Source organism: Phoca vitulina, unplaced genomic scaffold (assembly GCF_004348235.1).
Source record: "Phoca vitulina isolate PV1807 unplaced genomic scaffold, GSC_HSeal_1.0 scaffold51, whole genome shotgun sequence".
NCBI lineage: Eukaryota > Metazoa > Chordata > Mammalia > Carnivora > Phocidae > Phoca > Phoca vitulina.
The window spans coordinates 11,534,054-11,560,803 of NW_022589754.1; the positions used below are offsets into that span (position 1 = coordinate 11,534,054).

At 40.5% G+C, this 26,750-nt stretch overlaps 2 protein-coding genes and 1 long non-coding RNA gene across 17 annotated transcripts in view; 2 read left to right on the plus strand and 1 right to left on the minus strand.

The window, feature by feature from the left end:
* Positions 1-11,815, plus strand: part of LOC116621801 — a 57,180-nt gene extending 45,365 nt beyond the window's left edge. For 10 of the 15 annotated variants that reach the window (XR_004297458.1, XR_004297455.1, XR_004297457.1 and 7 more), the window contains 2 exons: positions 1,572-1,726; positions 4,088-11,815. This is a non-coding gene — a long non-coding RNA (uncharacterized LOC116621801). Of the gene's footprint in view, positions 1-1,571; positions 1,727-2,098; positions 2,238-4,087 lie in introns of all 15 variants that reach the window. The other 5 variants (XR_004297466.1, XR_004297467.1, XR_004297468.1 and 2 more) reach the window with 5 other exon arrangements.
* A 1,341-nt stretch (positions 11,816-13,156) lies between these two features.
* The window catches only part of LOC116621809, a 136,253-nt gene continuing 122,659 nt past the window's right edge, over positions 13,157-26,750 (minus strand). Inside the window, exon 5 of the transcript XR_004297470.1 lies at positions 13,157-13,251. The gene's annotated coding sequence lies outside the window, so the exon portion shown is untranslated. The remainder of the gene's footprint in view (positions 13,252-26,750) is intronic.
* LOC116621808 (heterogeneous nuclear ribonucleoprotein A1-like) lies at positions 21,768-23,671 on the plus strand. The gene has a single exon (XM_032387818.1). It carries the CDS (start codon positions 22,364-22,366, stop codon positions 23,369-23,371), a length of 1,008 nt encoding a protein of 335 aa, XP_032243709.1. The 5' UTR covers positions 21,768-22,363; the 3' UTR covers positions 23,372-23,671.

Genomic DNA, 26,750 nt, shown 5'->3' on the forward strand with positions numbered 1-26,750 from the left:
TTCCTCATTTTATCTTTGTCTGGCTTTGTTATCAGGCTAATGTGGACCTCTTAGAATGAGTTGGAAAGTGTTTCCTTCTCTAATATTTTTTTTGGAACTCTTTTTGGGGGGACTTTTATAGATTATCATATTTATTTTTATAGGTCTATTCAGATTTTTCTTCTTGAGTCAGATTTGGTTGTGTCTTTTTACGTTTAATGTAATTAAACATACTGATAAGGTAGGACTGATGTCTGTTGTTTTCCTATTTGTTTTCCATGTGTCTTACGTCTTTTTGTTTCTTTTACTGTATTTTCTAACATTATTTTCACGGTTGCTCTGGTATTTCAATTAACATCTTACCTTAAAATAATTGTTTTCAGGTTAATACCAACCTAATTTCAATTGTGGACAAAATTTGCTCCACTGTATCTTTGTTCCCTCCCCTCTTTGTGCTGTTATTATTATACAGATTACATCTGTATGCAATGTAAACACATTAGCACAGTCTTCTAGTTACTCCTTTATGCTACTGTCTTCAAGTCAGAAATGAGCAAAAAATGTTACAATTAAAATTGAATTTTTTGTCTTTTAAATTTATTTATGCAGTTACTTTTTCTCATGCTCTTTTATTTTTCATATATATATGAGTTACTGTCTAGTGTCCTTTCATTTCTGCCTGTAGGACTCTTTTGTATCTCTTGTAAGGCGTGTCTGTTAGCACTGAATTCTTTTAATTTTTGTGTATCTGGGAGTGTCATAATTTCACCTTCATTTCTCCAGGATAGTTTTGCTGGATACAGAATTCTCGGTCAACGTTCATTTTCCTTCAGTAGTTTGAATATAATCATCCCACTATTTTCTGGTCTATGGTTTATGAAAACTTACTTAAGATCCATTACATATGATGAGTTGTTTTTCTCTTGCTGCCTTCAAGATTCTAAAGTCACTTCAACAATTTGATTATTATGAGTCTAGATTTGATTTGAATTTGAGTTTATCCTTCTTGGCATACATTGATCTTCTTGCATGATGTATAGATTAATACTTTTTCATCAAATTTGGCAAGTTTTGGCCATTATTCATTCACATACTCTTTCTGTCCTCTTCTCACCTTTGTTTGGCTCCCATTATGTTTGTCATCTTTACTGAGGTAATTCTTTTTCATTATTTTATAATAAATAAGAGAACATAAGGCTCTATGTAGTACTGGCTGAATCTCATAAGTGGTGTTCTTGTTTTGTTGTTTGTTAAGTGTGTTTGATCATAATTTACATTTCTTTTTTGACCCAATAGTTATTTACTGTGGTGCTTCATGTTGAGAATTTCTGGTTTGAACTACCTCATATATACATGATATATATGTTACATAAATATGTATTTATTGTATATAAGCATATAATGTATAAGCTTATATGTTTTTATAATTAACATATAAAATTATATATAAAATAAACTGTTTTATCGCATTGTCATTAGTGTGGTTGCTGTCCTTTTGTACATGCCTGGTTCTTAATAGCTTTAGTACAGCGAGTCCCTCATTCTTACTTTTTAAAAAAATTGTCTTTATTTTCATGTACTTATTCTTCCAGGAGACCTTTAGAAACAACTTGTCAAGTCCTCACCATGAATACCTTGGAATTGCAGTTGGAATACATTGGAATTGCAGTTGGAATGGCACTGAATGCATAGATTGATTTTTGGAGAGCTATCTATCATCTGTATAATCTTCTCATACATGAATGTGGTATGTTTCTCCTTTTATTCAGGTCCTAAGTATTGTGTGTATCTATTCCACTTATTATCTTCAATATTTTTTCTTAGTTTATGAAAGAAATAGGCAGATGTCCTAGGAACTGAGATTCTGATTGAAAAGTACAGAAGATGTCATCTGCATAGACTAGATTGTTCAGTATAAAAGGTCATACAAAATGTTTTTTTTTTGGATATGATGGTAACATTTCTTCCACGTGGCCCTAGGAGTCTGCCTTATTTATAGTGTTCCATATCCTTGTTTTGTATTAATTACAGAGATGATTTCTAATACTAGGGAAATTATGTAGTAAGCCATTTGTTTTTAGTGCCGTCAGCATCCCATCAACTCTTCTTTCCCATTTAGAAGTGCTTCCTCTATACTTCAAGCTTCTGGGAACTCAGTGCCCATTGTATACAGGATATGTACCCATTGAAGACCTTCATGCCCTCCAATATAAGGCTAACTTGTTGTGTTCTCACTACAAAAGTTTAGAATCAGAGAGGTAAGAGTCCTGTTCTACCTGATGGTTCTGTTTCATTCCTAAGAGCAACTCTCCGAGAGGGAGCTAGAAAACATCCAGGATTCTGAGAGGGATTTGAACTTAGGTCCTATGAGAAGCATCATAGGAATTAGGGCTGTTTAGATTGTGGGAGACAACACATCCAAAATAAAGAGTTTGATAATCTGTTTTCAGATCTTTGATAGAGTCAGGAATAGTTGATTTTTGCTGCTTTTGAAGGCAGTTCTATGTTAATGGATAAACAGATTTAAGAACTGTCCACAAAGATGACAATATTCTTGGAAGTGATACCTAATGGTTTTTCTGTGACCACTTGGAATGGAATTTGAGAATCTCCCTGCATTTTTTTTTTTAAGATTTTATTTATTTATTTGACAGTGAGACAGCGTGAGAGGGAACACAAGCAGGGGGAGTGGGAGAGGGAGAAGCAGGCTTCCCGCCGAACAGGGAGCCCGATGCGGGGCTCAATTCCAGAACCCTGGGATCATGACCTGAGCTGAAGGCAGATGCTTAATGACTGAGCCACCCAGGCACCCCGAGAATCTCCCTGCATTGTAATGAGAGGTTGGATTACATGCACTTAAAGGTCACATTTGTTTCTGAGATTCTGACTATCTCAGTGAGGACAAATGAAACTGAGTATTATTGTGTGCCTACTTCACATGTTCCCATTTCATCATCACCACAACTTTCTGAGGCATCCCAGAGAGATAGAGTAAATTTGTTAAGGTAACTCATCTAGTTAATGGCAGAGCGTACTTCTCCAGTATATCTTAATTTACAATATATCTCCTCCAGCATATCTTGATTTACAAGAGTAATTCCTTAAATTTGTATAGCACATCATTTGAAAACCTTTCACAAACATGGTTTTATTTGACCCTTATAGAAATTTGGTGAATTTGGAAGAACAGATTTCATGTGTTTATTTTACAAGTGGAAAAACATGGGTTTGGAAGCTCTTTGAGTTTCTCTGGGGTAGGAGGGATCTGGGAGACCATTCAGTACAATCTCCATATTTCGCAGTTAAGGAAACTGAATACCAGATTTAAAAATCAGTGTTATTTTGTGGGTATTCTTTGATTTGTGTTGGAGGGAGGGGAAGATCAGGCTAAATGATTTCCTGTCAGGGACAGAAGGGTTGTGTTGCTTTTATCCGTCCTTTAGTATACACTTGATTAATGCCGACTCACCACATTAGATTAAATGGCATTTTAACAAACATTGATCAGAGGCACTAAGGGTTTAAGGAGAAAACTAAGGCTTTAGGGAGCAGGTTGTGGAAGATACTCAGGGTCATGAGATCCTTCTTGGTAGCCCTGAAAGCGTTTAAAGTATTTCCTGCTCCTGGTTCAAGGGACACCTGGGAAAGCAGGGCCTGAGGGAATGGGTTGTGTTGTTAGTTTGCAATCAGTCTAGTATGGATGGGAATGAAACCTCGGCCCCTTGCCACGATTCTGGGAGCCAAGTCACTCATGGGTCTGTGACATAGGCTCGGCGTGATGGCTCCCTTGGATATAGCATAGGTTGCAGATTTAGAACCTCAGGAATGGAAGGGCCTTAAGAGCCTCATATCCAAGCCTGCTTATTTCAGTTTGATCCTAATTCAAGTTCTTTTAAGATATACCCAACAAATGGCCTTAAATTTTATCCAGCGGGTCAGTACAATTAGTGATGGGGAAGTCCTTCCTAAGTCAGCTTGTCTCTTCTTTGAAGACTCGCGTGCAGTATTGAGCTGAAATGTTTTTCTACAGCTTCAGCTTAATCAGCATATTTGTATTGTACCCCAAGTCAAAAATATTGCTTTATTGTTCTCTCTCCTGCATCTGCAGTTTCTTCTCTCTGCTGCCTTTTGAGCTGCGGCACGGTGCTGGGAGATGGGGATATGGAGACGAATTTAGACACAGTCCCTGCCCTCAGGAGTTCTCAGTCTAGTGAGAGAGTTCAACATGTACACAGATAATTACAACAGTATGGTATGCTCTACAGTGGAGGTATGTACAAGATACTCCGGGGTTCGGAAGAGAAATCATTTGATTGAGTATGGAGATGCCAGAGGCTGGAGGAACTGATGCTTAAGGGGATTCTTAAAAGAAGTAAAGCTTGACCAGGAAGAAAACAGGGAAGGACCTTTTAAGCAAAGGCATGGACATTGGAAATAGAATGATGAAATCGGGGGGACTACAAGTAGTTCCTGAGATTGGGTTAGAAATGTAGGCTGACGATAGATCCTTATATAGTATTCCATGAAATGCGGATTCCATTTTGAGTGTTTCAGTAGGAGATGCATTTGATGGTCACTCTGGCAGTACTATAGAGCATGTTCTGGAAGATCTTCAAATCCGGACAGGGAGATTAGTTAGAAGGCTACTGTAGTAGGTAAGATGATAAATGATCTGAGGCCAGAAGGAGTGGGAGTGGAGAAGAGGACCTGACCTCTTAGAGGCTATACAAACATGGACCTAATAGAGGGGCCAGTTAAGGCTCTCAGACTTGGGCAAATGTGCATTCACCTACCTCCATCCCTGGCCTTGATGAGAAATCCCCTCATGTTTTTTAGATGGGCATTGCTACTGATCTCTTTTGGACCAGGGCTTGACTGGACCGTGTTTTGCAGGTTTCTCTTGGGGTGCAGCTGTATAGGAAATGTTTATTCTCAGACATCTGAACAGCTGCAGACCTGTCATAGGATTACTTAGTTCCTGGTCCTTCTCATCAGTAGCAGCCCTCCCTCATGACCACATGTCACCCAAAGTCAGAGCAGAGGCTCTCCTCTCTAAAACCCACTCAGGGAAGAGGTGGCCCTCGTTGTTACTGTCTCAGTCATTCTATTTTGCTTAGGGACTTTACAGTGTTTATGGTTACACCTCCCAGTAAAACATGTTCAGTAATCAAAAATCTGTAGATGCAGTATTCATTTCCTCTTTGCTCAAACAAGAGGAACATGTCCTTTGGAAAATTCTCCACCTAGGGCTCAGAGTAGTGACCTTGGGGATTCAGAGAATGGATTTCTGTGACTAGAACGATTAATAGGAGATTACAGTTAAGTAGACCTTAGGTATTTTCAGTGGACCTTGTGTACGTAGCCATCCTAGAGGGCAGTAAGGGGAAGAAGGGGTGGGAGAGGAAGCTCTGAGTAGGACAGCAAAGCCAGGACAGTAAGAGTTTGGGCCTTGGGACTAAATAGCCTAGGCTCCGATCTGCTCTTACATTCACCAGTGTGGTGTCAAGCATAGTTTTTCACCTCTCTGGGGCTTTCCTTTCACTTATGTAAAATAGGGGTAATAATCTTTTTTTGCAGTGGTTTGGGGGGGGGGGTGGTGATTGCAATGATTTTTAAGGATTTAATGGGATTGTTCGTGTAAATGGCTTAGAACGAGTCGGAAGTATGTTAAATGCTGTATCAACTATAGTTTCTGCTGATAATGATGTTGACTGTGACAAGGATTAAAAGAAGATAGTTAACTAGCGGTGCTTATATTTTACATTGTCGATGAGACTCTTAGGGTTCGAGGAAGAAAAGAAAACGAACCGACGTGAAGGTTTTCAATGGTATGGTAGTATGAAGTCAATTCTCTGCCATCTTTTTCTTCTCTGCCAAATGGGTTGGGAAACCAGCTGAATTTTGTCCATGCCCTGATCACTAATCTATTGCCTTTGCTCTTATTTCCAAATAGAAACCTGTTGAAAAGTTGTGTTACACCTGAATAAAGGTTATCCTAAAAATGTAGAAAAATGCTTTGGAGTTGGTCAAAACCGGACTTGAAACCTGACTCAACTGTTTACTAGCTGTGTGATCTAAGGCATGTTACTTAACCTCATTGAACCTCAGTTGCTTCATCTAATATAATTAATTTGCAGGGTTTCTATGAGGACATTTGTCAAGTGTATGTCATAAGCACTCTATCAATCATAGCTATCATTGTTAGTTCTTGGGATGCTCACCACGTGACAGAGACAACAGCAGGCCCTGGTGGCTGGGAGGACTGCATGGATCCAACCTCAACCTGGAGTTGTGCTCTTCTGAAGAAATCCTACTCGGATGGATATAATACAACCTGCTAAGTGTCCTAGCACTTATCAGGTTGTATTATCATTGTCCGTGTCTATGGCTCTCGTCTACCAGACTCTAAATTCCTTACAGGCAAGGACAGTGCCTTATTCATCTTTGTATTCGGTGCCTAATCCCGTGCACATTGTAGGCCTCATTAAATGTTTGTTGAATGAAAAACTGAATCATCAACAGACATTAATTGGGCGCCTGCTCTGTGATCTCCATGGGCTCAGCTTTTCCCCGCCAGTTGCCTACAACGTCCAAGCTGTCTTCAGTATGCTTTCTCCTGAAGCTTACTCCTATCTTCTAATCCTTTTGCTGAGGACTTTTCTGTGTAGCACAAGCATAGCAAATATATTTACTTCATCTCAAGTACCATCTCCAGCCGATTGAGAGTACCTGCCTTGATTCTGTTTTATAAAAAGGATTCCGAAGCCAGCTCTCAGGGCAGTGTGAAAGAGCGTTAACGACTCATCAGTGATGTTTGCCGAGGGTGGGAGAATGGGCCGTAACAGCACAAGGGCCACATCTGGGTCATATTTGAGATTATGTTTTCCGTGAACTACGCTGTCTCTATGCCTGCATTTTAGTCTTGGCTACTTGCAGATGTTGCATGGCTGCCGCTGCCGCCCCAGTTGCTGCTGGTTGCTCCTTGGGTAGGACCAAAGTGATCACTGATCAGAAACTTCATCCTCACAGTCCGGGGTTTGCTCCTGTGGCTCGTATTCACAGTTTCCCCTTTCAGCTTTACCTCAGCTATCCCCTTACCTACTACACTGACAGGTAGGCCTCCCCTTTCCGTTCGCCACCCAATGGGCTCACATTTCTTATTTCCGAATGATTAATTGTTCTTGTTCCGTGAGAAGCCTTCTTTCTGTTAGAAGATGTGACAACTAGAATACAAGTTAAACGATTCCATCAGGGTGCTGCAGTGAGTCGTATAAGCTTCCCCTTTACCGTGGGAGAAAATTGCAGACTTCGGGGCGGGAAGCACTGAGAAGGGAGGCATTGTAGATGTGGGAGAGAAAGACGATAGCAGACGGAATAAGATCCTGGGAACCAATGTAGGTTGGGAGGGTGAAACCTCTAGCTCTAAAATGGGGGTGGAGGGATAGCCTTGGTTGAAAGGAGTTACCTCCTCGCTGGAACACAGGGATTCGGAGTTAGGAGGAGGAGCTGAGAAGGGGGTTGAAGATTTGTAATTGTCGAGGTGACTGATAGGGAGAGGAAGCCGACCAGGGACAGGATTACGGAGACGAACCAGAGTCTACGGAATATTCGGGCCAAAAGGCTTTTGGCATGAAAAGGGGCCTTTTGGCATGTTAAAGTGAGGTACTATTATATTAAATGATACGTGAGATGTGATATTACTCCGTTAAAGCAAGAAACTAGCTTGAAACTCCATTAGAAACTCAAGAAATTGTAAAGTGGTCTTAGGCCACTGTCACAAGTAAATTTGATTGCCTGGGCCTGACCTTTATTGATTGAGGAGTGGACAGCTAGCAAGAGAAGGGTTATGCAGAAATGACTTTGAAAATCCAGACTCTCTGTGGAAGGCAGTGTAGGTCCAAAGTGAGCTCCAAGTCTGTGACTAAAAAGAGGACTGGGCGTGATCAAGATGGGTGTTGAGTAGTTGGAAACTTGGAATGATAGGACCTGTGATCGGAGAGTGGATTTTGAAACCTTGAGACTTCAAAACTGGAGTGGGCAAGATACTTGTGAAGCTGGGATGTCAGATGGTCCGTTACCTACATACTGAAGTGACCCAGGATTATAGCAAAAGCTGGTCTGGGAACGAGCACTGTGGGCCAGCTAGAATAGGCTTCAGTGCCTGAGAAATGGTTAGAGGTTGGCTCACGGCAGCTGTGCAGATGCAAAAGAGGAAAGGATGTAGTGGGTTAGTAGTAGGAGCCGCAGAAGAGTGGCAGGGAGTCTTCGAAGTTACAGAAACTATGATTTGCACATTGCACTGCAGTGTTGGCTTGCAGAACGCCCAGCAAAAACGATCCCCTCGTTTACTGAGCGCCTGCTCTATCCCCGGCACCTTGCTCTGTGCTCTCCGATTTACCCCGTCTGGGTCTGTCACATACTGGGTGTGAGAGAATGAGCAGCAGTCCCAAGCAAGGACAGCTAGAGGAGCTGCTGGCTCTCAAAACTGAGGGGATGCTGTGGCCATCTCAGCAGACCTGGGCAGCTTGAAGTGGCATAAAGTTTCCTTAGATCAAAATTTTCCCTTGACGTTGACCTAACTCTGTTACATGGTACGAGCTTGTGTTGGCTGTTCCATAATGTAGTCTGGCTTCTGAGCCTCTGAGTTGAGGAGTATGGGCTGGTACTGTCCTTTAAAAAAAAAACAAAACAAAACAAGAAAACAGGCACAGCAGTTTAAAAAACTCACATATTGATTGACTAGAACAAGACAGTCCAGTTACCTAATTGAGCTTTTAAGATAAAGGATAGACAAAAGAAAGCTCACATGGATGGGTGGTGAATAATGAGACCACTTTGAGAAAGCCACTCTGAGGTCAGGATGCATCCAATTTAGTGGACGTATTGTAGATACCCGCTGCGCTGTTGGGAAGGACTGGAAATTGACGCAGAGAGATGTCCCTTGGGACCCGGAAGGTCAAGTTTAGGAGAAGAGAGTCTCTGTGAACCCTGCAACATTGCATGTAGTCATTTTTCTTCGGTTATAGTCTTCACATGAGTCAATATTTCACTGAAGGTTTAAAGCCACTGTGATAGAGTGACCAGGTCCTCAGACAGCCCATCCCCTCCTGTGGGGGCTGCTTTATATTTATTCCTCAGGAGAACCTGGTAGAAGACTTCGTGTGAGGGAGAAGAAAAGGCAAGAAGCGGAGAGCGACTACAGCCTGTCTTCATCTCAGCTTCACAAGGCATGACTCAGCAGAGGGAGGGATCATCCTCTGGAGACTCTCCAGACCACAGGTTGCTCCTTCCAGTTGCATGCTTAGCCCTCTCAGCTACTTTTTCTGTTCAGAAATCATACTGTATGTGCATATATGAACTGTCACTTCCCATAAAGAGTACTCCACGTTCCCAGTTTAAAAAAAAAAAAATCCCTCAAAGAAGGTATAAGGCTCGCTCTGTTAGGTTTCCAGTAGTCAAAAATTGCTGGATCCCCAATGCTGGAATATAGGCCACCAGAGAGGAGTTTGGGTTTCAGCAACAAAGGTCCCCAGCTTAATGGAAGGAAGGCAGTCAACTGACTTGAAAGTAACCCCTATCCCTGCACTTCACATTATTCCTTTTTCCTTCAGCACCTTGACTCAGATACGACCACTGATAACAGCAAACCAAAGCCATACCTTCTCCTTCCATGGCACTTTTCTGGCCTGTGCAGCTGCTGTTAGGAGTCACTCTCTTTCATTAGCACTTCCTTCCTCCCATCTCTTAAGACGCAGGGAGTCATGAATGCTAGAGTTGGGGTCGAATTTGTCCTACTTGCCTCTCTGGTTGGGGAATACTAACGTTAATCAGCCCGATACCCACTTCCTCCTGATATTATGACAGTTACTGGAGAAGCTGTAGCCAGGGCCAGCAACCCTGTGGACCCCAGCCCCAGGACTTACTCCTGAGGTCTCAGCTGATTACAAAATACTAGTAGGAGGGCTTGCCCCATCCCAGCCCCCCTTGAGTTAGTCATCAGAGATCAGGACTTGTCTTAGGGCATATGTTGCATAAGAACAGATATCTCAGGGGTTAATAGTGAACAATATCAGGAGTCCAGGTTACCTTTTATCTCTCTTGGGGATGGGCAGCATAGGGTAAGTGGAAAGTCTTGTATTCCCAGTGATTCCTCAGGACACCCTGGGTCACACTATCTGGTACCTTATCCCGGGTCTTGCCGCCTCTTCAGAGTTTTTCTAGCGCACATCTTGCTCTCACTAACCACCTTTTATTCCCTGCCAGACCCTGGTGGGTTTCAGTGGGTGTGGTTTTGTTTTGTTTTTTTCTTTTCCCTTCCTCAGGCCATCTGTAACAGTCATCATCTGGGAGGAGCCTTGTTGTGAATGAAGCCTCAGTGAGTGTTTGGAGTGACACCCATGTTTTTCTCTGAATATAAGGAGAGGGAAGGAGGCCATGAAATCCCATAATGGAGTAACAAAAATTTGACATTTTAGTAGATACTGGACCTAGAAGCCTACATGAAGGAAGTAAACAAACCTGAGAGATCTTGGATGTGTGTTGAGTGAAGATAGTGAATTCCTTATTGCCCTTAGTAATGGAGGAAGAGGGGAGAAAAGTGAGGGTCCTTTATGTCACTGGAGGAGGCCCTGAGACTTACTTCTTAAACCAGTGACTTTTAAGTTGCACTGCGCTACTTCCGTTGCTGTTTGTGTGAGAGTCACTGTTCCAAGCCCTCTTCTCAGGTACAGCTGCCTTTGTAGAGATTTCTCTTGACCCCTATTGAGAAACAACCCAGAACGAGGTTTGCAGCTTAGAACTCTCTGGATCAGTGACAGTTTTAGAGGGGTCGAGGACAGAGGAGGTAGCACAAGTAGTACCAAATAGCTCAGTTTTTTTTATATAGGATGGATGGGGTAGAGGCGGAGAGCACAGTGGTTCCAGGCAACTCCAAACACCTGGTAAGGTGTAAGGAAACAGTACACTGAAAGGTCAACCCTTAGACCTATTATTTGTCAATCCCCAGAACATGATAGAATATCTAAAAGTTATAAAGATTCTTTCCTAGAAGAGATTTAGAAGAGGGGAACTTCCAATTATGTAATACGGGCATTGCAGCTTTTAAAAACTTCTGTTCCCTACATAGGTCATGGAGATTGATATTCGTATCAGCCTGTGGCTGACTAGGCCAGTATAAACTTCAAGGTTTCATGCTCTTGGAGAGATCCTGCTACTCTCTTGCTTTGACAGGTGTTCATCTGCAGTATGAGTCCAGTACTTGAAGGAACAAGAGGACAACAGGCATCCAGGGGACATCAGTGTAGTCTTCGAAGTGAAGATGGCAACAGAAAAGATCATGGAGTTGGCTGGATTGGGCTGGGCTTGTTTGTTGTTTCAGAATTTTAAAAATACTTTTTTTCTTGATGATAAAAGTAACAGATGATCACTGTTGAAAAATCAAAGGTATAAATTAAAAAGTAAAGAACACCTATAATCTTATAACCTAGAAAACAACTCAACATCTGAGTTTGTTTCCTTTTGCCCCTTTAAAAAAGAATGTAACATAGTTTTTTCAAGTTTTCATTTTAATTCCAGTTAGTAAACATACAATGTTCTGTTCATTTCAGGTGTACAATTTAAAAACAAAATTGACATCATATTGTATATGTTGTTCTCCATCTTTTTTCATTTGAAAATAATGTATTTGCATGTAATTAGCGTTCTTTGAAAACACAGTATTGTTACATAATATTTCATATGGATCTAACAAAATTTAGGTAGATGATTGCATGCTGCTGGACATTTTGCATATTACCAATTTTGCCTATAAAATGTAATAAACTTCATTGTACATTAATCGTGTACATTTCTAATTATTTCTTTGCAGTAAATTTCTAGAATGGGAATTACTGAGTTTGATGAGAGCATTATTAGGGCATCTGAAAAGTACTATTGAATTGTGCTCAGTATAGTTGTAAAAATTACATTCCCGTCAGTGGTGTATAAATGTGCATATTTCTCCACACATTCATCAAAATATGGCCTTTCTCTCTTTTGTAAATGTCTGCTCATTTAATAGGTACAATATACATCTGTTATATTAGAGATTTGTATTTGTAATTTACATACAGTAAAATTCAGTCCTGATTTATAGTTCTATGGGGTTTTTTTAAGATTTTATTTGAGAGAGAGTGTGCAGATGCATGCATGGGGGGAGGGGCAGGGGGAGCGGCAGACAGAGGGAGAATCAGGCTCCCCACTGAGCAGGGAGCCCGACGTGGGGCTCGATCCCAGGCCCCTGAGATCATGACCTGAGCCGAAGGTAGACACTTATTAACCAACTGAGCCACCCAGGCCCCCTGTTCTATGGGTTTTGACAAGTAGTCATGTATACTACTTCAATACTGTTCAAAAACAGTTTTATCACTAATAATTTCTCTCAATTTTTTTTTAATTTTATTTTTTTGACAGAGAGACACAGTGAGAGAGGGAACACAAGCAGGGGGAGTGGGAGAGGGAGAAGCAGGCTTCCCGTGGAGCAGGGAGCCCAATGCGGGGCTCGATCCCAGGACCCTAGGATCATGACCTGAGCCAAAGGCAGATGTTTAACGACTGAGCCACCCAGGCGCCCCTCTCGCAATTGTTCTTTTTGTTGTAAACCACTTTCCCCATTCCCAATCCCTGAAAACCGCTGATTTGTTCTCCATTCCTATGGTTTTTCCCTTTCAAGAGGTCATATGATTGGAATCACACAATATGTAGATATTTTGGTCTGGTTTCTTTCACTTAGTGAAATGCATTTAAGATTCATCCATGTTGGGGGGCACCTGGGTGGCTCAGTCGTTAAGCGTCTGCCTTCGGCTCAAGTCGTGATCCCAGGGTCCTGGGATCGAGCCCCACATCGGGCTCCCTGCTAGGCAGGAAGCCTGCTTCTCCCTCTCCCCCTGCTTGTATTCCCTCTCTCACTGTGTCTCTCTCTGTCAAATAAATAAATAAAAAATTTTTAAAAAAAAAAAAAGATTCATCCATGTTGGGGGGTGGAGCAAGATGGCAGAGTAGTAGGAGACCTGGATTTCGTCTGGTCTCAGGAATTCAGCTGGATAGGGATCAAACCATTCTGAACACCTACAAACTCAACAGGAGATCGAAGAAAAGAATATCAACAACTCTGAACAGAAAAGCGACCACTTTCTGGAAGGTAGGACGTGCAGAGAAGTGAATCCGAGGCGATATTCGGGAAGATAGACGGCGGGGGAGGGGGCATCCATCAGCCGCTACCGACAAGTGAGAGAGCTGCGGAGCACAAAATCGGAACTTTTAGAAGTCGGCTCCGCTGAGGGACGTTGCTCCAGTGGCTAAGTGGGGGGGGGAGCCCTTGCTGGGACAGTGTGGTCTCAGGACCCTCGGGGTCACAGAAAGACTGGGGGTGCCTGAGTGCAGCAGAGATCCCAGGTATTGGAGCGGGGAAGCTGGCTGCAGAGACGGAGCCGAGGAGTGGGCTCTCAGCTCGGGGTTGCCATAAACCGTGATCCAGGGCACAGTCGGGCCACTGCTCCTCCAGCAGGGACCCAACAAGTGGCAGATACGGGGAGACTCCTCTTCCTCCCCCGGGAGGAGCGGCACGGGAGCACACTGCAGGGATCTGCTGGGTTTGGAGACTCCACACAGGGTCAGGTGCCAGAGATAGAACGCTCGGTCACAGGCCGGGTGAGCACAGAGCGTGGCCGGAGACCGGGGAGACGGGAGTGACTGACTGCTTTTCTCTGGGGGCTCACTGAGGAGCGGGGCCCCGAGTTCTCAGCTCCTCAGGGGCAGAGATGATTGGGAGGCCGCCTTTTTCACTCTTGTCCTCCAAAGGTGTATGGAAAGCTTGCAGGGAACAAAAGCTCCCGAGAGCAAACCCGAGCAGATTACTTAGCCTGGACCGGCAAGGGTGGGGAAATTCCACCTCTGGCAAAGACATTTGGGAACCACGGCAACAGGCCCCTCCCCCAGAAGATCAGCAAGAACAGCCAGCCAAGACCAAGTTTACCGATAAATGAGAACGGAAGAACTCCAACACTAGGGGAATACAGCACATAGAATTCATGGCTTTTTTCCCCATGATTCTTTAGTCTTTCAAAGTTTTTTTTTTTTTTTTGAATTTTTCTTTTTCCCTTTTTCAACCAACATCTTAATCCCTTTTTTTTTAAATCTTTTTTATTTTTCATTTTTAGAGTCATATTCTATCCCTTCATAGTAGTTAACCTTATTTTTGGTATATATAAAGTGCTCTCTCTTTAAAATTTTGGGATACAGTTTCTTCTAACAGATCAAAATATACCCTAAATTTCTAGTGTATGGCTTTGTTCTAGTCTCCTGCTTGATCACATTCTCTCCCCCCCTTTTTAAAAATCCTCTTTTTTCAACCTTCTTATCAGTTCCTTTTATAAAATCTTTTATAATTTTCATCTTTACAGTCATATTCCATCCCTTCATCATATTTACCCTTATTTTTGTACATATATAAACTTTTCTTTCTTCAAAATTTTGGGAGGCAGTTTCTTCTAACAGACCAGAATATGCTAAAAATCTAGTGTGTGGCACTGATCTATTCACCAGCCTGATCATATTTGATCATATTCTTTTTTAATCTTTTTCTTTTCTTCTTTCCTTCCCTTTCTTTTCCCCCGGTTTCAGGTCTCTTCTGATTAGTGTATATTTTTCTGGGGTTGTTGTTACCCTGTTAGCATTTTGTTCTCTCATCCATCTATTCTCCTCTGGACAAAATGACAAGATGGAAAAAAAATCACCTCAAAAAAAAGAACAAGAGGCAGTACCGACTGCCAGGGACCCAATCAATACAGACATTAGTAAGATGTTGGAACTAGAGTTCAGAATGACGACTATAAAAATACTAGCTGGGCTTGAAAAAAGCACGGAAGATGTTAGAGAAACACTTTCTGGAGAGAGAACTAAAATCTAACCAAGTCAAAATCAAAAAGGCTATTAATGAGGTGCAATCAAAAATGGAGGCTGTAACTGCTAGGATAAATGAGGCAGAAGAGCGAATTAGTGATATAGAAGAACAAATGATGGAAAATAAAGAAGCTGAGAAAAAGAGAGATAAACAACTACTGGATCACAAGGGCAGAATTCGAGAGAGAAATGATGCCATAAGACGAAACAATATTAGAATAATTGAGATCCCAGAAGAAGAAAGAGAGGGGGGGCAGAAGGTATATTGGAGCAAATTATAGCAGAGAACTTCCCTAATATGGGGAAGGAAACAGGCATCAAAATCCAGGAGGCACAGAGAACCCCCCTCAAAATCAATAAAAATAGGTCAACACCCCAACATCTAATAGTAAAACTTACGAGTCTCAGAGACAATGAGAAAATCCTGAAAGCAGCTTGGGACAAGAGATCTGTAACCTACAATGGTAGAAACATTAGATTGGAAGCAGACCTATCCACAGAGACCTGGCAGGCCAGAAAGGACTGGCATGATATCTTCAGAGCACTAAACGAGAAAAATATGCAGCCAAGAATGCTATATCCAGCTAGGCTGTCATTGAAAATAGAAGGAGAGATAAAAACCTTCCAGGACAAACAAAAACTAAAGGAATTTGCAAACACCAAACCAGCCCTACAAGAAATATTGAAAGGGGTCCTCTACGCAAAGAGAGAGCCTAAAAGCAACATAGACCAGAAAGGAACACAGACAATATACAGTAACAGTCACCTTTCAGGCAATACAGTGGCACTAAATTCATATCTTTCAATAGTTACCCTGAATGTAAATGGGCTAAGTGCCCCAATCAAAAGACACAGGCTATCAGATTGGATAACAAAACAAGACCCATCGATATGCGGTCTGCAAGAGACTCATTTTAGACCCAAAGACACCTCCAGATTGAAAGTGAGGGGGTGGAAAACCATTTACCATGCTAATGGACACCAAAAGAAAGCTGGGGTGGCAATCCTTATATCAGACAAATTAGATTTTAAACCAAAGACTGTAATAAGAGATGAGGAAGGACACTATATCATACTTAAAGGGTCTATCCAACAAGAAGATCTAACAATTGTAAATATCTATGCCCCTAACATGGGAGCAGCCAATTATATAAGGCAATTAGTAACAAAAGCAAAGAAACACATTGACAACAATACAATAATAGTAGGGGACTTTAACAACCCCCTCACTGAAATGGACAGATCATCTAAGCAAAAGATCACAAAGGAAATAAAGACTTTAAATGACACACTGGACCAAATGACCTTCACAGATATTCAGAACATTCCATCCCAAAGCAACAGAATACACATTCTTCTCTAGTGCCCATGGAACATTCTCCAGAATAGATCACATCCTAGGTCACAAATCAGGTCTCAACCAGTACCAAAAGATTGGGATAATTCCCTGCGTATTTTCGGACCACAATGCTTTGAAGCTAGAGCTCAATCACAAGAGGAAAGTTGGAAAGAACTCAAATACATGGAGGCTAAAGAGCATTCTACTAAAGAATGAATGGGTCAACCAGGAAACAAATGACAATGAAAACACAACTGTTCAAAATCTTTGGGATGCAGCAAACGCAGTCCTAAGAGGAAAGTATATCATAATACAAGCCTTTCTCAAGAAACAAGAAAGGTCTCAAATACACAACCTAACCCTACACCTAAAGGAGCTGGAGAAAGAACAGCAAATAAAGCCTAAACCCAGCAAGAGAAGAGAAATAATAAAGATCAGAGCAGAAATCAATGAAATAGAAACCAAAAGAACAGTAGAACAGATCAACGAAACTAGGAGCTGGTTCTTTGAAAGAATTAATAAGATTGATAAACCCCTGGCCAGATTTATCAAAAAGAAAAGAGAAATGACTCAAATAAATAAAATCATGAATGAAAGAGGAGAGAAATACAAACAATTATAAGAACATATTATGAGCAACTATATGCCAGCAAATTAGATAATCTGGAAGAAATGGATGCATTCCTAGAGATGTATAAACTACCAAAACTGAACCAGGAAGAAATAGAAAACCTGAACAGACCTATAACCACTAAGGAAATTGAAGCAGTAATCAAAAATCTCCCAACAAACAAAAGCCCAGGCCAGATGGCTTCCCAGGGAATTCTACCAAACATTTAAAGAAGAATTAATACCTATTCTTCTGAAACTCTTCCAAAAAATAGAAATGGAAGGAAAACTTCCAAACTCGTTTTATGAGGCCACCATTACCTTGATCCCAAAACCAAAGACCCCCATCAAAAAGGAGAATTACAGACCAATATACCTGATGAACATGGATGCAAAAATTCTCACCAAAATACTAGCCAATAGGATCCAACAGTACATTAAAAGGATTACTCACCATGACCAAGTGGGATTTATTCCTGGGCTGCAAGGTTGGCTCAACATCCACAAATCAATCAATGTGATACAATACATTAATAAAAGAAAGAACAAGAATCATATGATCCTCTCAATAGATGCAGAAAAAGCATTTGACAAAGTACAGCATCCTTTCTTGATTAAAACTCTTCACAGTGTAGAGATAGAGGGTACATACCTCAATATCATAAAAGCCATCTATGAAAAACCCACAGCGAATATCATTCTCAATGGGGAAAAACTAAAAGCTTGTCCCCTAAGGTCAGGAACACGGCAGGGACGTCCACCATCACCATTGCTATTCAACATAGTACTAGAAGTCCTAGCCTCAGCAATCAGACAACAAAAAGAAATAGAAGGCATCTGAAACAGCAATTCTAGAAGTGAAACTCTCACTTTTTGCAGATAATATGATCCTTTATGTGGAAAACCCAAAGACTCCATCCCAAAACTGCTAGAACTATTATAGGAATTCATTAAAGTGGCAGGATATAAAATCAATGCACAGAAATCAGTGGCATTTCTATACACCAACAACAAGACAGAAGAAAGAGAAATTAAGGAGTCCATCCCATTTACAATTGCACCCAAACCATAAGATACCTAGGAATAAATCTAACCAAAGAGGCAAAGATTCTGTACTCAGAAAACTGTAAGAATACTCATGAAAGAAATTGAGGAAGACACAAAGAAATGGAAAAACGTTCCATGCTCATGGATTGGAAGAACAAATATTGTGAAGATGTCAATGCTACCTCGAGCAATCTACACATTTAATGCAATCCCTATCAAAATACCATCCACTTTTTTCAAAGAAATGGAACAAATAATCCTAAAATTTGTATGGAACCAGAAAAGACCCCGAATAGCCAGAGGAATGTTGAAAAATAAAAGCAAAGCTGGTGGCATCACAATTCCGGACTTCCAGCTCTATTACAAAGCTGTCATCATCAAGACAGTATGGTACTGGCACAAAAACAGACACATAGATCAATGGAACAGAATAGAGAGCCCAGAAATGGACCCTCAACTCTATGGTCAACTAATATTTGACAAAGCAGGAAAGAATGTTCAATGGAAAAAAGATGGTCTCTTCAACAAATGGTATTGGGAAAATTGAACAGCCACATGCAGAAGAATGAAACTGGACCATTTCCTTACACCACACACAAAAATAGACTCAAAATGGTTGAAAGACCTAAATGTGATACAGGAGTCCATCAAAATCCTAAAGGAGAACACAGGCAGGACCTCTTCGACCTCAGCCACAGCAACTTCTTCCTAGAAACATCACTGAAGGCAAGGGAAGCAAGGGCAAAAATGAACTATTGGGACTTCATCAGAATAAAAAGCTTTTGCACAGCAAAAGAAACAGTCAACAAAACCAAAAGACAACCGATAGAATGGGCGAAGATATTTGCAAATGACTATCAGATAAAGGACTAGTATCCAAAATCTATAAAGAACTTATCAAACTCAACACCCAAAGCACAAATAATCCAATCAAGAAATGGGCAGAAGACATGAACAGACATTTTTCCAAAGAAGACATCCAAATGGCCAACAGACACATGAAAAAGTGCTCAACATCGCTTGGCATCAGGGAAATCCAAATCAAAACCTCAATGAGATACCACCTCACACCAGTCAGAATGGCTAAAACTAACAAGTCAGGAAACGACAGATGTTGACGGGGATATAGAGAAAGGGGAACCTTCCTACGGTGTTGGTGGGAATGCAAGCTGGTGCCACCACTCTGGAGAACAGTATGGAGGTTCCTCAAAAAGTTGAAAATAGAGCTACCATATGACCCAGCAATTGCACTACTGGGTATTTACCCCAAAGATACAAATGTAGGGATCCAAAGGGGTATGTGCACCCTGATGTTTATAGCAGCAATGTCCACAATAGCCAAACTATGGAAAGAGCCAAGATGTCCATCGGCAGATGAATGGATAAAGAAGACATGGTATATATATATATATATATATATATATATATATATATACACACACACACACACACACACACAATGGAACATTATGCAGCCATCAAAAGGAATGAAATCTTGCCATTTGTAACGACGTGGATGGAACTGGAGGGTATTATGCTGAGCCAAATAAGTCAATCAGAGAAAGACATGTATCATATGATCTCACTGATACGAGGAATTCTTAATCTCAGGAAACAAACTGAGGGTTGCTGGAGTGGGGGGTGGGGTGGGAGGGATGGGGTGACTGGGTGATGGACACTGGGGAGGGTATGTGTTCTGGTAAGCGCTGTGAATTGTGCAAGACTGTTGAATCTCAGATCTGTACCTCTGAAACAAATAATGCAATATATGTTAAGAAAGAAAAAAAGAAGAAGAAGAATGTAGCAGGAGGGGAAGAATGAAGGGGGGGAAATCGGAGGGGGAGAAGAACCATGAGAGACGATGGACTCTGAAAAACAAACTGAGGGTTCTAGAGGGGAGGGGGTTGGGAGGATGGGTTAGCCTGGTGATGGGTATTGAGGAGGGCACGTTCTGCATGGAGCACTGGGTGTTATGCACAAACAATGAATCATGGAACACTATATCTAAAACTAATGATGTAATGTATGGGGATTAACATAACAATAAAAAAAAATTAAAAAAAAAAAGAAAAGAAAAAAAGGAAAAACTGACAGACTGCAAGGAGACACAGACAAATCCACAATTGTATTTGGAGATTTCAATACTTTGAAGAATTAACAGAAGAATTAGCTAGAAAGTTAGTAAGAATAAATCTAAACAACACTAGAATCAACTTATAATAACTGACATTTGTAGAACACTATACCCATTAAAAGTAGAATTCACATGGAATGTTCACCATGATAAACTATATCCTAATTCATAAACTAACAGACTGGCTTCTTTCACTTAACAATATAAATTTAAATGTCCTCCATGTCTCTTCAGGGCTTAATATCTCATTTCTTTTTATTCCTGGATAACATTCCATTTTATGGATGAATCCCAGTTTAACCATTCACCTATAATGGGACATCTTGGTTTCTTTTAATTTGAGGCCACTATTAATAAAGCTAGTATAAATATTCCCGTGTACATTTTTGTGTGTAATCGTAAGTTTTCACTCATTTGGACAAATACCTAGAAGGGCAATTGCTGTATGACATGGTTAAGTCTATGTTTAGCTTTATGAGAAACTGCCAAACCTTCTTCCAAAGTGACTCTACCATTTTACATTCTCCCCAGAATGAGTTCCTCTTGCTCCAAATCCTTGACAATATCTGGTATTGCCGGTATTTAGGATTTTAGCCATAGAATGATATGTAATGATATCTCACTGTTGTTTTAATTTGCAATTCCCTAATGACATGATGGTGAGCATTTTCTCATACACTTATTTTCCATATGTATATTTTCTATGGTAAGATGTCTGTTCAGATTTTTTCCCATTTTAAAATCAGGTTCATTTTCTTACTGTTGAGATTTAAGAGTTCTTTGTACATTTTGGATAACAGTCTTTTATCTGGTATATCTTTTGAAGATATTTTCTCCCAGTCTGTGGCTTATCTGCTCATTCTCTTGACAGTGCCTTTTGCAGGGCAGAAATTTTTAATTTTAAAAAAGTCCACTTTATCACTTCTTTCTTTGATGGATTATGCCTTTGGCATTGTATCTTAAAAAGCCACTGTCAAACCCAAGGTTATCTAGATTTTCTTCTATCTTATAGAATTTTTATAGTTTTGCATTTTACATATAGGTCTATGATGCATTTTAGGTAAATTTTTGTGGAACATATAAGGTCTGTGTATAGCTCCCAGTCAAGGTTTACCATATCTCACCTGGCTGCCAGAATTTCTTCTGCCCTCCAATTCCAAGTTGTAAAGATCAAATTCCTGGTGAGTACAGCCAAGAGTCTGAGGGCTCTTTTCATTCATCCAGTTCCTATTGATAGGATGGAGATTTTACTCCAGGCATGGCAGGACTAGAACCCTGGAACCCTGACTTCTCACCCTTGCCCCAGCTTTTTCATGGGGCAGAGGTTCCACACAGGGAGAGAAAAAGCCAGTAGACTACCACTTCACCCAGTACCCACAGTAGTTTTTCAGAGGGTTTTCCAGGGGCAGAGACAGTCCATAAGAAAAGTAAGCTCCAAGCTATACCCAAGGCAAATGACTATTTGAGAGTGTAGGAAGTTCAAATCTAAGGGGCACTCTTGAAATAATTAATTTTGGGATGCCTGGGTGGCTCAGTTGTTTAAGCGTCTGCCTTCTTCTCAGGTCATGATCCCAGGATCCTGGGATCGAGTCCCAAGTTGGGCTCCCTGCTTAGCGGGGAGTCTGCTTCTACCTCTGCCTGGCACTCCTCCTGCTTGTACTCTCTCACTTGCTCGCTCACTCTCTGACAAACAAATAAATAAAATCTTTTAAAATCTTTTAAAAAATTAGTTTCTCCCCTTTAAGAGCAAGACGTTATACCATAAGCTGGCTACTTTGCCAGAGAAACCAAGGAAAGATACAGCTAAAAAGAACTTTCCTGAGAGTGGAATAAACTACAAAGATTGGCTTCAAACTATAACTTTGTGAAATTAATTAAATCAGACTGCTAAGCAATTTATGCTTCAGAGCATTGTTGAAAACATAACAGTCAGTTGGTAATTAGTAGAGCCTAATAGGTGAAGTATAATAAAGCAGACAGCTGAAAAGAGAGGTCAGAAAAAGAGTCAAAAAGCACTGCTATACTCTCTGTGATCCCAAGATGACTACGCACATGCTCAAGTCTTCACCCTCTGAAGAACAATACAAGTGCTTCACACCACAAAGAAATAGACTTCACTAAAACAGCTGAGCCATAAAACAACAACAACCAAGTAAACAAGAATAAAAATGAGTCTTGGAGAGGGTTAGAAGTTAGGATCCAGTATTCAACATATTACCTAAGATGTCTAGTTTTCACAAAAAATAATGAGATACTCGCTTTCTGCCCGTGGACGCCGCTGAGTAAGCATCATTAAAGTCTCCCCTCCCACTGCCGTCATGTCTAAGTCAGAGTCTCCCAAAGAGCCTGAACAGCTGCAGAAGTTCTTCATCAGAGGTTTGAGCTTTGAAACAACCGATGAGAGTCTGAGGAGCCATTTTGAGCAATGGGGAATGCTTACAGACTGTGTGGTAATGAGAGATCCAAACACCAAGCACCCCAGAGACTTTGGGTTTGTCACGTATGCCACTGTGGAGGAGGTGGATGCAGCCATGAACGTAAGGCCACACAAGGTGGATGGAAGAGTTGTGGAACCAAAGAGGGCTGTCTCAAGAGAAGATTCTCAAAGACCTGGTGGCCACTTAACTGTGAAAAAGATTTTTGTTGGTGACATTAAAGAAGACACTGAGGAACATCATCTAAGAGATTATTTTGAACAGTATGGGAAAATTGAAGTGATTGAGATCATGACTGACCGAGGCAGTGGCAAAAAGAGAGCTTTTGCTTTTGTAACATTTGATGACCATGACTCTGTAGACAAGATTGTCATTCAAAAATACCATACTGTGAATGGCCACAACTGTGAAGTAAGGAAAGCCCTATCTAAGCAAGAGATGGCTAGTGCTTCATCCAGCCAAAGAGGTCAAAGTGGTTCTGGAAACTTTGGTGGTGGTCGTGGAGGTGGTTTTGGTGGGAATGACAACTTTGGTCGTGGAGGGAACTTCAGTGGTCGAGGTGGCTTTGGTGGCAGTCGTGGTGGTGGATATGGTGGCAGTGGGGATGGCTATAACAGATTTAGTAATGATGGAAGCAACTTTGGAGGTGGCAGAAGCTATAATGATTTTGGCAATTACAACAATCAATCCTCAAATTTGGGACCCATGAAAGGAGGAAATTTTGGAGGCAGAAACTCTGGCCCCTATGGTGGTGGAGGCCAATACTTTGCCAAACCACGAAACCAAGGTGGCTATGGTGGTTCAGCAGCAGCAGTAGCTATGGCTGTGGCAGAAGGTTTTAATTACTGCCAGGAAACAAAGCTTAGCAGGAGAGGAGAGCCAGAGAAGTGACAGGGAAGCTACAGGTTACAACAGATTTGTGAACTCAGCCAAGCACAGTAGTGGCAGGGCCTAGCTGCTACAAAGAAGACACATTTTAGACAATACTCATGTGTATGGGCAAAAAACTCAAGGACTGTATTTGTGACTAATTGTATAACAGGTTATTTTAGTTTCTGTTCTGTGGCAAGTGTAAAGCATTCCAACAAAGGATTTTAATGTAGATTTTTTTTTTTGCACCCATGCTGTTGATTGCTAAATGTAATAGTCTGATCATGATGCTGAATAAATGTGTCTTTTTTTAAAAAAAAATGAGATATTCAAGGAAATAAGAACATCTAACCCATAAACGGCGGGAGGGGGGGGGGGCGGCGGGGAGAAGTAGGTAAGAAAAACGGCCTGTGGAAGAAAGCAGATGACCTATTTAAGAGACAAAGACTTCAAGGTAACCATTAGTTCAAAGAAATTCACTTCAAAGAACTAAAGGAAACTATGCCTAAAGAAATAAAGGAAGGAGAGAATATTATGAAAAACTATATACCAACAAATTGGAAACCTAGAAGAAATGGATAAATTCCTAGAAACATATAAACTACCAAAACTGAAGCAGGAAGAAATAGAAAATCTGAATAGACTGATAACCAGCAAAGAAATTAAATCAATAATATAAAAACTCCCGACAAACAAAAGTCCATGACCAGATGGCTTTACAGGCAAATTCTACCAAACATTTAAAGAAGAGTTAATACCTATTCTTCTCAAACTATTCCAAAAAATAGAAAAAGAAGGAAAGCTTCCAAATTCATTCTATAAGGCCAGCATTACCCTGATACCAAAACCAGATAAGAGACACCACAAAAAAAAAAAAAAGAGAGAGAGAGAGAACTACAGGCCAATATCACTCTACATGGATGCAAAAATTCTCAGTAAAATACTAGCAAACGAAATTGAACAATACTTTTTTTAAAAAATTCACCCAATCAAGTGGGATTTATTCCTGGAATGCAAGGGTGGTTCAATATTCACAAATCAATCAACGTGATACATCACAAAAAGAAGAGAGGATAAGAACCATATGATCATTTCAATAGGTGCAGAAAAAGGTACAACATTCATTCATTCATGATAAAAAAAATAGGTGCAGAAAAAGTACAACATTCATTCATGATAAAAAGTCTCAACAAAGTAGGTTTTAGAGGGAATAAACCTCAACATAATGGCCATATCTGAAAAGCCCACAGCTAATATCATCCTCAATGGGGAAAAATTGAGACCTTTTCCTCTGTGGTCAGGAACAAGATGGGGATGTCCACCCTCACCACTTTTATTCAACATTGTACTGGCCCCAGCAATCAGACAACACAAAGAAATAGAAGGCATCCAAATAGGCAAGGAAGAAGGAAAACTTTCACTATTTGCAGATGACATGATACTATACATAGAAAACCCGAAAGACTCAACCAAAAAACTGCTAGAACTGATGAACAAATTCAGTAAAGTCGCAGGATACAAAATCAATGCACAGAAATCTATTGCATTTCTCTTCACCAATAATGAAGCAACAGAAAGAGAAATCAAGGATTATCAATCCCATTTACAACTGCACCCAAAATAATAAGATACCTAGGAACAAACCTAACCAAAGAGGTAAAAGACCTGTACTTTTGAAAACTAATGATGTATTGTATGGTAACTAACATAACATAATAAAATTAAATTTTAAAAAATTTTTAAAAATTAAAAAAAAGAAATATAAAGACTTTATTATACAAACCTCCCAAAAGAAGACCAAGGTGAAGAAGGGCTTAATGGAAGCGATTTCGGGGTGTGGTGTTTATTCACAGGAGACCAAAAATTATTTTGAAATAATTGTATTTCCAGACACATCACCAACTTTTAATGACAAGGATAGAAATACCACAAAAAAAAAAAAAAAGAAAAAGGACTTCGAACCCTCAAAACCTACTTGCAGTGAGCAAACTACTGCAAAAGCTACACAGTTGAAAGTACAGGCTACCTATCATATAAGGAAAGATAACATAGAGGGTGGAACAAAGAACCCTGAGGGAGAACCAAGAACCATGGAAAATTACTCTTTTTGAAAAAAAAAAGATTATTTATTTATTTATTTGACAGAGAGAGACACAGCGAGAGAGGGAACACAAGCAGAGGGAGTGGGAGAGGGAGAAGCAGGCCCCCGCAGAGCAGGGAGCCCAATGCAGGGCTCAATCCCAGGATCTGGGATCATGACCTGAGCCGAAGGCAGATGCCTAACAACTGAGCCACCCAGGCACCCCCATGGAAAATTATTCTTGGGCAGGAATGGGACTGAGTCCTAATAAAGAAACTTCTAAAATTTTCCTGCTTACATTTCAGAATTTCTATGTATTCCTCTGTGCCTCACATTTTCTCCCTATTTGAATAGGAATGTCTATTGGGGTTTCCTTTTCATACAGTCTTACCCTGTATGTTGAATGAAGGAAATGCACACAACTTCAGATTCAGGGGAACCATACTTGAGGTGATTTACTTAAGAAAGTACACCTGAGAAACCTCATCTGCACACGAATCTGATTTAGATGATGAAATCATGGACTTTGAGCTAATGGTGTAATGAAATGTAATGAGAGGAGGTTTTTGTGGGCCTTTGTAGGAGGTGAGTGTATTTTGCATGTGGGAGGGTTGTAAATAACTTGTGGCCATAGAAACACCTATAGGGTTTTTTTAATCCAAATAAACTACATGACATAAAATTCACCATTTTAAACAATTCAGTGGTTTGTGGTATATTCACTAGTTTTGCAACCATCACCACTATCTAACTCCAGAATACCTCAATGGACAACCCCCAAAAGAAAGAACCATACCTACTAGCAGTTAGTCCACATTCATCTTTCCTCTCATATGCTGGCAATTAACTAATCCACTTCGTATCTTTATGTGTTTGTCTATTCTGATTATTTCATACCACAGGTGGCCTTTTGTATGTGGCTTCTTTCACTTAGTGTAATGTTTTCAAGGTTTATCCATGTTGCAGCATGTCTCAGTACTTCATTTTTTTAATTGCTGAATAATATTCTACTGTATGGTTATACCACATTTTATTTATCCACTCAAGAGTTGATGGACATTTTGGTTTTCTTTTTTGGCTATTATGAATAATGCTGCTATAAATCATCACGTATAAGGGAAAAGGTGTTATAAGCCCAAAATACAGTAATACTGGCTTTTACATTTACCTATTTAGTTATCTTCCCTGCTGTTCTTCATTTCCTTATGTGGAGTTGAGTTACCATCTAGTATCCTTTCGTATCAGCCTAAAGGACTCCTTTTAGCATTTGTTGAAGGGCAGGTCTGGTAGTGACAAACTCTCGGTTTTTATAGATCTGAG